Source organism: Gadus morhua, chromosome 7, assembly GCF_902167405.1.
Source record: "Gadus morhua chromosome 7, gadMor3.0, whole genome shotgun sequence".
NCBI classification, from domain to species: Eukaryota; Metazoa; Chordata; class Actinopteri; order Gadiformes; family Gadidae; genus Gadus; species Gadus morhua.
This window is the reverse complement of record NC_044054.1, coordinates 27,602,125-27,614,575: the sequence shown is the minus strand read 5'-3', so window position 1 is coordinate 27,614,575 and position 12,451 is coordinate 27,602,125. Positions and strand designations below refer to the sequence as shown.

At 42.2% G+C, this 12,451-nt stretch overlaps 1 protein-coding gene across 1 annotated transcript; it reads right to left on the bottom strand.

Moving 5' to 3' along the window:
* Positions 1-2,150: 2,150 nt before the first annotated feature.
* LOC115547114 (odorant receptor 131-2-like) lies at positions 2,151-3,143 on the bottom strand. The gene has a single exon (XM_030361081.1). The coding sequence runs from the start codon at positions 3,141-3,143 to the stop codon at positions 2,151-2,153; it is 993 nt and encodes a 330-aa protein (XP_030216941.1).
* Positions 3,144-12,451: the final 9,308 nt, after the last annotated feature.

Below are 12,451 nucleotides of genomic sequence, written 5' to 3'. Positions count from 1 at the left end.
TACACAGACGGTAATGTAAACAAGCTTGAAAAGTACCCGAGGCTACACCGGCTACACAAGTGTCTCTGTATGTTAAACCTGCACATTATATCAACAATCCTGTTAGGGTTAGGGGGGGAGGTTAGGGGAGGTTAAAATTACATAAAAAGTACATTAAAAGTACATAAAAATATATACCTTTTGGGCAGATCCAATCATTTTAAAACTTCAACAGACACCCACCTCCAAGGGAGTGAATGTTTGTCAATTGGGCAGTTCCAGACCTTCTGTACAAATTAAATGAAGTACGATGGTCTGGTAGGACCAGGCTAAGTGACCCCCCAGTTTCAGCTCAAATTTTGCATTATGAATATTAACTAATATGTTTATCGGTATGTTTTGAGTTTATGAGCAATTGTTACTGTTCGGGGGGTTATAGATTTGGTCAAACTAACCCTTAATGGGAGGTAGTATTGTCATACTACAAAGGATACTGTGGCAACCGGCCCCAAACCCCCACGCCAGTCGGCCAGAGGGAGAGGTGGTGGATGGCGTGTACCGCCGATATCCACCAGCCGGAGCCAGAGAGCAGCCCTTGCGTAACCTCAATCAACGCAATGGAGAACACCTGCGGCAGAAGACCAGGTACCCTTTAAAAGGCCATTTTTTGTTCTCCCAGGCAGGGAGTCCGGGAGTCCATGCGGAGCCGAATACTTCCAGGACCCGCTACGGACAGGAGGACTCTTGGATTTAAGAGACTTTCCCCTGCGGCCAGGGCCGTAGCACCAAATCCTGGGCCCCTATACTATAGGTACTGATGGGCCCCCCTGCGCGGAGCGATTGTTGAGGGGGGGTCCGGAGCGATTGTTGAGGGGAGGTCCGGAGCGATTGTTGGGGGGGGGGGGGGGCGGACTGGCCGAAGTGTAAACAAAATTTTTTTTTTTTTTGGTCATGGGCCCCCCCTCTGCCTTGGGCCCCCCCACAACTGTCCCCTTTGTCCCCGCAGTCCGACGGCCCTGCCAGCGGCCACGAGAGGACCCGCACGCCAGGACGACGCGATCACCGGGACGGCATCACCGACGGGATTGACCCCCCCACTCCAGGGACGAGACCGGCCCGGCTGGAGAGACAATTCCCCTGGACTCCACCGTGGCTCACGGAGTCACGCGTATGATTTTTGGTTTTCCCATGTTGAGCACCGAACCTGCAGGTTTTTTCCCCATTATTTAATGAATAAACGCCCTCCCGGGCTTTGAACGGGTCTTGGCGTGTGTTGATTTCGGCGTGAGAGAGAGACATTCCTGGGGCCGGGTCGCCACAATACTTACTCGTACCAGGTTCCATACATCCATTGATTCAACCAGCAGTTATACATAGATACTTATGACCTATTAGCCTATTACAATTTACATTGGTTTCAGTTCATGAGGGAATGACAATCCTAACTTAAGAACGCAAAGACTACCTATAGTGCAGCTTTAAAGTGTGTTCAATTAATAACTCTGCTCTGATATATCACAATTTATTGAAGATAACTACAAATTTAAATAACAATATAACTATAAACCAATAAAAAACATCTACATGAAAATATAGCAATAAACATAAACAGATATTTACATTGAAAGAGATAAACAGAAACCTTTTGTATGGCTGTATTCACATTAAAGTAGAGCTAAAAACATAATAAAATGATTTATATTAATTAACATAACATTAAACCACCAACTATATTATAGCTATAGTTTAATAGTTATACATTTATATTAAAGTAAAAACATTTAGCACTTTCACATTCTCACATTCTCATTTCAAATCAATATTTCTGTCCCACAACATAACACTTCAGCTCAAGTTTTAAATCAAAGACATTCTGCAATGCTTAGGGAAATCCCTATGTGTTTGCATAACGTCCATGACATCATCTTTTGACCATATGTCACTTTAGCGACTGTGTTTACTTATTTCCTTAATTAATGTTTTAAGAGTCAGAGGGGTATAATAGCTTGTGAGTGTGAAGAGGTCACCTGTAAACTGACCTGAATCCAAAACATGTGCAGCTAGCTAAAAAATAATTATCTCCAGAGAAAAATATTTTTTTCAAAACATTAATGACTTTAAAAAAATATTAATCTTTTCACATATCGATCATTTAGTTTTCTTTGTACATTTCATGGGACAGGACAATCCTTAATCATTGTTTGCTCATCCACAGATTTGGGGGCCAAGCATTTGATATTACCACAGAGCCTTTTCAAGAGGAGAGGTCTGATGGACTTGTCTCTGAGCCCATAGATAAGAGCACTGAGACACCTGGGAAATAGATTCAAACACACAAAAAAACTGTTGTAGAGACGAATCAAAGTGGTTCTGTCCACTATTCTTGCAAAGCTCACGAGAATGCTAGAGTAGATGGTAGCGATTAGAATCACAACCAACTGAATCATATGAAGTATAACTGTTTTTCCAGCCTTGCTGGCAGATGCTTTATCTGTCGAGGCTGACCTGGCTACCAACGTCACACCAACATAGGAAAGAATAGTTACAAGTCCCCCAAATGCAAACACAAAAGCGCAAAATGCTTTATCAACTACACTGGACATCGGTGCCAGGAACATTGCCTCTTTCGAGCAGAAGTCTTCCATTTCCGCTTTTGGATCAAAATTACTTTTCCAATCAACAAGAATTAACCCTCGCATTAGAACATTGCCACCAGAGATGGTCCACACAACAGAGATGGCTGCTCCTGTGTTTCTGACGGTGGCAAGGTCTGTATGTCTCATAGGAAAGCATACAGCCACATATCTCTCAATGGACATCACTATCAGAGTAAGTGGAGAGATGATGTCTTCTAAAACACTGATGCTTGTAAGCAAACCACAAACATACAATTTTAGCCTCAGCCTGCAAACAGCTAGTATGTAGAATAACAAACTTGTCACAAGATAGGCAGTATCTGCGAAGAGAAGGTTAAACAACAGAATGTAACGGGACGTCTCACAAAAAACTGGCTTGCTCCTCAAGGTGTACAACAGAACACAGTTCACGTAGATAAAAGAGCAGCATAGCACCACAGATAAAGTACAGAACACAATCATCTCCTGTGAGGCTTGATACTCCACGCTACCACTAACATTAACTCTCAAATGTCCTGCACTCTGCATTGCAGCTAAAAAATGTAAGGTCATTAAGGACAATGTTACAAAGGACTATTAAAATGACCATATGGTCCCCAGACAATCCAATAATCACTCTATGTTAAACACATAAGAGACAGACATGGTTCCATAGTACTAATACAAATATTATTTCCACATTCATGCAACACAATGGTACAGAGTGGACCGTATAGTGCTGGATATTCTCGGCGGGCCAGGGATGGTTTGACCATTTGCTGTTTAAGTTTTCCCATATATCAGGTCTCTTTTCTCTTACCAGCAGGTGATGTCATCATTCAACATCATCCCCAGTGTAGGCATGGCGGCGACAATGCCTACACTGGGGATGATGTCACGCTAACATCAACATGTGATCCCACCTTCACAAGCCACTGTTAATCACATTTTTGGGCACAGAAATGTTAAAGCTAGGGTAGACATTTATGATTATTTTATGACAGCAAACAATAATCCAAGTGTTATGCCCCTCTACACCCCACTGGCCTTGCCCATGGGGATGCTTTTGGTCATGGGACTGCCGGCTGGTCGTGCCACCTCTCTGGGATTTGTCTTGTCTTTATGTTTTGGACTTTGCTGTATATCTTAATGTCGTGTCCTTTTCATATGTTTATGTAAATAAATCCCACTGGTTGGGTTTTTGTAAAAGGTGTCCTTTGATATTTGGGGTCAAGGGTGGTTTGTTGTTAGCCGCAGTAGGACCAACTAGAGGTGGGGCGTAACACCAAGGGAAAGGAAATTAACGTAGCTGTCGCACACAGTTACAAGCCATTTTTAAATGTAGTTTTATGAGGGATCTCAATCTAAACAGAAGGGATCTTTGAGAGTGGCGCATATTTATTGTAATATCCAAGATATTTTTTAACAAGGTTTTTTAGTACATGAAGATGTCAATGTTATTCTTTGCAAATGTAGTACTCTTTTACACAAATTCTCTTAAACAATCACAAAAGGCAAATCAATTAAGGGAATAATTCAACCTAGAAATATAAAATTCAATGGTCTGTTAATTTCAAATGTTATTTTTGTGGATGGTAATCAGTTGAAAGACTGAAGGTTGCTCCAAAGTTGGGCTGAACGATTTGGGGAAATAACATAATTGCGATTATTTCGAGCAATATGGCGATTGCGATTTATTATGCGATTTTTTTTTTTAAAGTTCTTTGTTATGAATTATTCACTAAACAAGCTCTTTCTATATTATGCCAAACACAAAACTGGAAGCAGTCAATATATAAACTGCTCTTTCCTTTAGGCCAGGCCTATGTGTTGAGATGAACTGATGCAGGAATTGATATCAGAACATCTTTATTTAACTGTGGCAGAACGATCGCCACAGCTGAGAGATGAACTCGGGGCCTCGACTGGACAACCTCAGAGAGATGTCAGACCAAGGCCGACCGGGGCTTGGCAAGGGGTGGAGAAGGTCGCAACGGGATCTGGTGGATGTCTTGTTCTGTGCGCAGGTTCGAAACAGGCAGCAAGGCATGAGTGAGTGTCCGCATTAATTGTGGGCCGCCAGAAAGTTTCCCGCAGAAGGTTTTGGCGTGTGTTTGACGCATGGGCACGAGGTGAGACAGATGAACTGTTGCACGTGCTCAGCGGGAGACGGGGAGAAGAATCGATATGTCATCTTCTATATAATGTAGAAAAAATGGTAGAGCGTGTAGCTGGGCAAGAGGGGATCCAGGTAGGAGATCTATGGCACAATCATAGACGACAGGTCAGGGCGGTCAGCCAGGCACAGAGGCTCAGAAGCGGCGGGGGCACCAGCAGTAAGGCTAATCAAATTCAAACCGACGTCACGATGTAGTAGAACGCGATTTGCAAATCGCAAAGGCTTCATTTTTTTTTATTTCTTTTATTTGTTGCTGTTAGTGACTGGAGATCAGTAAGATCCTTATTTATTTTTCTTTTCCAATTCAATAGCTAAATAAAGATGTCATATCAATTCATGGATCAATTCATCTCAACACATAGAAAGAGCAGTTTATATTTTGACTGTTTCCAATTTTGTGTTGGTCCTACTATAGAATGATTTATTGCTTGTTTAGTGAATCATACAGAACATAAGCAAAAAAATATATAAAAAACATGATAAATCGCATCGCAATATTGGTCCAAATAATTCATCATTATTTCCCCAAATCGTTCAGCCATAACCAGCAGTCACGAGACAGTGTGACTGGCAGTAGGTGCTCCAGGCGGTGATGCGCCCAAACCCTGAGTCCGACCAAATCATGGGTACCCTTATATCACGGGGTACCCTCATATCACGGGGTACACGGACAGTCAATGATCTGCAGTGACAAGTAACCCCACAGCAGGAGGACGGCCAAGCGGTCAAAACAAGCGAGCAGCTCTCCATTGTGGGGCCTTCGCCTCGATGGGAAAATCAAGCAACTCAGACTCTGTCAAGCTGCTACAACACCTCCTGCCCGATGAAGCCCTCATACGCCCTGGAGTCTTGAAGACAACGAGAGGAAGAGAGTGGTTACGCCACAAGAGGGCCGACTCAAGCAATGAGATGGAGCAGACCCAGACCTAGTACTGAAGTGAAATGAAAATTGAGCGGAAGTAGGTAGGTGGGCGGTGCCAGGCTATTGTTTTACTGCAGGGCCTGCAAATTTCATGGGCGAGATGGACAGACACACAAGAAGTGTCAGACCAGCTGCAAGGGGTCTGGCTGGACATAATGAGTAACCGTAGAGTAACACTGACAAAGGGTTAAAGTTCATAGACATACCAAGAAGATTAAAACAAAATGGCAATGAAGAGCCAGTAACTCTATTTCTGACTTAAAGTAGAGCATTGAATGAGTAAGGTGGACTGTTCCTCTCAAATACTCATATGTTCAATATATTAATCTTCTGAACATAGGCTACAACTGATACATTACATTTGTGATTGATTTTTTATTACTCACAAATGTATACCTTTGTGCCGTTGTGAGATGGTGGTCTGTAAAGAAAAAACGAATAAAACAAAGGGTTGTTTAAACCTAAAGTGTAGCTGATGCTCTTGGGATTGCTAATACCCTGGCGAGTGACAATCCATTAGGGATCCATCAGAATGGAGGAAGTTCTTTATCCTCTGAGCTAATGGTGTGTTCTTTAAACCAGTCCCCTGCCAGCTCATTTGGACACATTAAATATTAAAATGCTTACCAAGGAGTTCACTCATGTTTTGACTTAGTAATTAGGCCTACATGTTGATGATGATGTTGACAATTATATGTGGTTCCTGTGGATAGGGAAATGGACCAGTTACCAACCAACAGAAGTAACTACAGTAGTACTCAACAACTTGAACTTTGTTTATAGTAGTGTAAGTTCAGTTTTAACAGACTAAAGTTGCAAAAAATGTAAACTAACTCGTAGCTTAAAGTAACCATGCAGCACATATTTACATTTATAATTACATTCAGGGTATTTAGCAGACGCTTTTATCCAAAGCGACTTGTAATAAGTACGTTTGTCATAAGAAGTGAAACAATCTATCACTGTCGGTACAGTAAAGATGTTCATAGAACCAAGTGCAAGTACTAAAAATCGCTAGCCTAACCAATTCCCCTTGTACAGCAGTCATAGCAGCTACTGCAGATGCTACACAATTAAGTTCTATGAATAAGTGCAATGTAAATTAGGTGCGTACAATAAGTGCGTACATTAAAGGTTGTATAGGTGATTTGCTTTTTTGGCCATTTTTGCAAAATTACTTGAAATCCTTATCATAACCCACTTACAGTCACTGAGTTAGAAGTACTGACATGAAAATTAAACAAGTCAATCATCTGTGGAACGGGCAGGGCTCGAAAAACCCCAGCCAATCATTTCCATTGCCACCGAGTTGCATTGGACAGTAAGTACGTCAATCAAACGGTCGTACTGCACTCCCCCTCCCCCGCGCCCCGCGCGCGACCCCTTCGTGCAGTACTCGTGACCCAGAGCTCGTGACCCAGAGCAAGCTCCTGTTTGTTGTTATCCTGCGGTAGCTACTGGAACTAGTTAATCCACATTTGGACCTAGCAGTAGAAGACAATTTCCATGGCAGACAAGACGCCACCATCCCCACCACCACCACCACCACCAGCAAAGAGAAGGAAAACTCTTTTTCAGAGAGTAATTGATAATAAAAACGCTGAAAGAGAAAAACTGAAATCAAGAATAATCATAGGCGCTGCTTTCGAACGTTGGCGGCAACTGAAGGACGAGAAGGGTCTAAAAACCGATGCTTGTGTGGCGGTTGACCTAGTTTCAAAGTTTATACCGTTTATACTCGGTAATACCGGTGTGGAGACGAGTGTATTACTCGGTGTGAAAATGTCCACACCGCGGCAACCCTAGTGAAAACCAGGACTTCCAATACAATTATATGAAACAAACATACATTTTCTAAAAATAGTAATGATTTATGTGACCGTTTAATGTTTATAACATCTGGTCCAACCATTGCAGCGAGAACGTATTCTCAGCAGGGGGTGCTGGGAAAAAAAAAACTCAGCCTGCACTAGACTCGCAACTCGTTACATTGATAAAAAAAGATGTATAGCAGCGCAGCTCAATTACACCAGTGCATGCGCGGACAGTTGAAAATCGATCGTTCACATCCAGCTGCTCACAGAACAAGTTTAGCGCACCACCGCTACCCTCACACTTTTTCATATAACCTTTTTTCAGCACTAGGTCATATGAGCATTAAATAAATGCTGCGTCTCAAAATGCCTTGGACAGCAGCGAGGATGACTCGCTTTGCCACGGGCCGAAACAGTTCGGAGCGACCACAGCCAGAGCGAACACAGCGGGGCAGAGGAGTGTCAGGAATAGTCTTTGGTGTACACATCAGTACGGCCTATTTGCACTACTGTTTAGTGGCAATGCAGTGTTTTATTCGATGCCTTTTTATTTTCGTATATTATTTCAATGAATACAATTTATTTATTCATAAAAAACGGATCTGGTCTTCAAATCTTTTTTCCAAATATAGGTCGTCTTACAATGGGGTTTGTGTTTATATTCGGACCAATACGGTACAGCGGGCGCTCACATGACGTTAAGCATTTCCTGGTGCATAATGTGACGCTTCAGAAACTAAAATCCCGTTTCTCCCCGTTGACACGACAACACATAACCGGCGTTTTCAGAAATCTCCACTTTGGCCGGAGTTTTTAGAAATGATTGTTTTCTGTGATAAGACAGGGCCTCGGACAGGGGGTGTTGCAGCACCCCCAGCACTCCTACTTCCCGCGGTACTGGGTGCAACTTACAGCTGAATGTAGTGCCATGTTGTTAAACGAAAACCTACGCTAGCCTGGCTCGCTCTCGCGCATCTCTGTTCGCGCTCGTGCATGATTGCGCGTCCAGGTACTTGGAATGGGTGGAGTCAGAGTCAGCGTTGAAGGAGAGGGGGTAGGACCATTTGAGTTGTGTATTTTCAAAATCTGCTGGCGTTTCGCAAATCACCTACCCAACCTTTAAGTGCCAGGACATACAACATACAATGGTGGCCGGCAGGGGCGTTGCTAGACCTAGAGTTTTACTGGGGCACAGGCCCCCAACTGCCAACATTTTTTTTTTACGTGTGCACAATATGAAATAGATGGATACAGAAGGTTATGTACGAGCTTCAAAATCATTGTCACTGTCATACTGTAGGCTATATTAAAGCACTGGTAAAGGTAAAGACGCAAAGATGGATTCATGAGTACCGTACAATTATATTTATTTAAACACATACACATCTCAAAGATTTACAAATAAGGTAACTGACAAATAAACAAAAAGTCTCTTTATGACCTTCACCTCTTTATCAGGAGAAGTCTACACATCTATATTTATTTAGAAGCTGTGTGGAAACAGCATAATTTTGCCAGAACGACATGTACTAAAAAGGCAAGAAACAAGGTTTAAAACTAATAGAATTTCTGACTTAAGGTGAGGTGGCTCATTGCCACCAATCAACCTGGAAAATGTTATAGAACCATCAAAGCTCTTAAATTAAACTAAATAAGGCCATACACTACTGCATAGGGCCTTTTTAAATGATAATTTTTTCACTATTAAGCTGTATCGCCGCGCCTTCATGGTGGCAAAGCGGTCAATAACGTGGCTTTGACTCACTTTGCATAGTTGCTCCTTTTCAATGGACAAAAGAGAAAGTTGGTGAAGCCTTCCTTGCCCCATGGTTGACCTAAGCCAGGTGTGGAGCCTTCTCGACACACTGAAAGATCGCTCACAACTACAACTGTTTACAGGAATTGTGAGTGCAATGATCTGAATTATCTGTGTCAGTGTTGGGAACATTGTTGGATCCAGTATGTTAAAAACACCCTGTATATCCATAATTTCCTTTTTTGTGTTAAGGAAGTTTTTGTCCACTAAAACTTCAAGTTTTGAATACAGACAATTTTTCATTCATTATTCATTTTCCGCGTGTGTGCGTGCACGCATGGTGTGTGTGTGTGTGTGTGTGTGTGTGTGTGTGTGTGTGTGTGTGTGTGTGTGTGTGTGTGTGTGTGTGTGTGTGTGCTATAAAACTACAGGCTACAGACGCTCAGTATTGAAAAACTGGTGCTAATTATATGGGCAACATTCTTTAACAGCAATCAAGTTGTCATTGTTTGTGTCAAACAAGTTGTGAATTTGTTGTAACGTTAAAAAAGGAGATGACTTACTCTGGGCTGTTTCCAGCTCCCGTGGTTTCCAACGAAACATGATCAACAAAAAAACAAGGAATTGAAAGCTACTTACAATATACCTAGGTTACATTAATTTCCCCTGATGGCAGCAATGTTCCGCTTTCAGCTGGAATTCACGGTACATCAAAACCACACGTCTTCTTTAGATTTCAGTTCCCTTTATTTATTCACACAGTTCAGCAGCGGCATTTATTCAGAATCAGAGCCCAAATTAAAGCTGCATTTAGGGCGACTATCACTACCCAGCAGAAAAATAGATGCACTATAAATGGTTTTGTATAGCAGTCACGAACATGAGCATAGTTGTGGAAATGCTGGTGTTAGAAAACAAAGTTGACGGGAATAATCTACTGTACAAATGTAGATTATTCATCACAAGAATTTTAATTCAGAAATCGAATAGGCTAATTAACTCTGAATTGTGAGATAAAATTCAGCATTCTGATAATAAAGTCAGAATACTTGGATAAAAAGTAGTTCACTAGTCGTAGCGTGCAAATAAATTGCAGTGTCAGAATTCTGAGAATTTTGTCAGCATTCAGATTTCTCAGAATTCTCTTACGCTGCAAATTAAAGCGCTACTACTAGCAAACTAGTTTCAGCGTGACTGGAGAGAACTTCCTTAAATTAACCTTTAATGCTAGATTTGCATCAACGCTATTGTGTGAATTAGTATGGTTCTCTTTCATGGAAGCCGGAAGTGGGAGATTCCTTATTTTTTTTACCATCATTGTTTTATTAACAAATTTCTCCTACAGGGGATTGATAAAGTTCTATCTAGACTATTGAACAGAAAGAAACACTTGGTCATAGTTTACACACTTTACCACTGAAACATTCAGAAGAGTCACGTGGACGAATCCGTAAATAACTGATTTTTTTCATTGGTTGTTGCGTTAAATCTTACCCAGATACAGTAGGGGTATTTTCTGATTGGCTTTTATGTAGCCCCTTTCGTTTTTTGATTGGCTGGTAAGAGGCAGGCTCGACTGAAGACTCCAGAGGCAGCAGGTGATGCACTTGATGAATCCTGCCGATTCCATAGCGAGAGCGGCGCTTCTGCAGATGAATTTAATAATGATCAATGGAATTTTACTGGGGCACTGGAGACTTTTACTGGGGCACGTGCCCCAGTAAAAAGGGGCTGACGACGCCTCTGGTGGCCGGAAGGGGCTGGGTAGCTATGCAGAGTCGAGGTGAACAGGTGTGTTTTGCGTCTTTTGGGGAAGCTGGTGTCGTGAGCGACTCTGTGATCCTGACATCGGCAGGGAGCTCGTTCCACCACTGGGGTCCCAAAACAGAAAAGTTGTGACTTTGTTGATCGACCTTTGCTAGCTCTTAGCGGTGGCGGTACCAGACGTCCAGCTGAGGTAGTTGAGCGGTGGGATCGAGCTTGGGTGTGTGTCTTGACCGATGCTTGGAGGTAGGCAGACATATCTGTAGTCAATGCTTATCAATAGTTATTTAAATAATGTTATCAATAAAATCACATCCTATTACTCATAAATTGGCCAGCCAGTACCTCTCTCTTGTGTTTCATCACACTGCAAACCTAAATGCTCATCTTGAAAAGATCAAATGTGATGTCTTGTGCACACATCGGATTTGGGCCACATTGACTTGCAGGGCCCTATCTTGCATTCAGTGCAATTGACTTTCTACACCACTGCATGTATCTTTGCTAGTTTGCACCTGGCACAAAGCCGATATTCCCCCACAGCAAACCTGCGCTACTAAACTTGCGCCCTGAGAGGTGTGTCGGCGAAAAGCAGAGGTGTGTTCTGGCGCAAATGATACATGCATGGTGCTATCATCCAGATCGATAAAGCAGCTGCGCAACTGACCGACAAGTGCACTAGCGGATAGCGCAGTTGGTGTTGCTATTTTGACGTGCCATGGCAGGTCGCAACTGCAAAAAAATTGCCCATAGGGGCTGCATGAATGAAAACTGTAGTAGGCTATGCCATGTGTTAAAATAATAATAATAACAATGATAAACTCGAGCAAAGTAGGCTATATCCCAGCCTTCCAAAACAAAATCTCGTTTAGGGTAAATTTGGGAAAGAACAGCTGATAAAGTGGTAATACGTTTTATTTAAATCAATGCATCTGCAAACACCGTACAGCAAACACACATTTTCTTTACACAGACATCGTGTACAAGCCAATAACTTTTAGGATTGATGAGTTTTTGATCGTGAGAAAACAATGTTTTACCGCAAGGGAGTGTTAAAAAGAATGAATGAATGCAGGCGCGCGTGTGTGCATCCATCTATTTAAACACACGCAAACTAAACACGTAACACATAATACAGTCCATGGCAATGTACATTAACGGGGGGACACATGCATATTAGGCAATTTGCATGACGACTCAATATTTCGGAAGTTGTAGAAGAAAACGCTATTCCATGTGTGAATTAGGGCATATAATTTGGCCATAAACTGAGCCATTTGAAGTTTGAAATTTGGTGGTCATGCATCTGTCTCATCGGAGACTGTTAATGTGCTGTTAAAATATCAACTCTTCAGGTTCAAATGCACTCATGGCTCCTAAAGGGGATGGGAGATAGCACTCTCAGTGGTTTATTGCACGTTA

What these genes read in the sequence shown, in the direction of transcription:
- LOC115547114 (XM_030361081.1), bottom strand. Translation starts at nt 3,143, where the DNA reads ATGCAGAGTGCAGGACATTTGAGAGTTAATGTTAGTGGTAGCGTGGAG.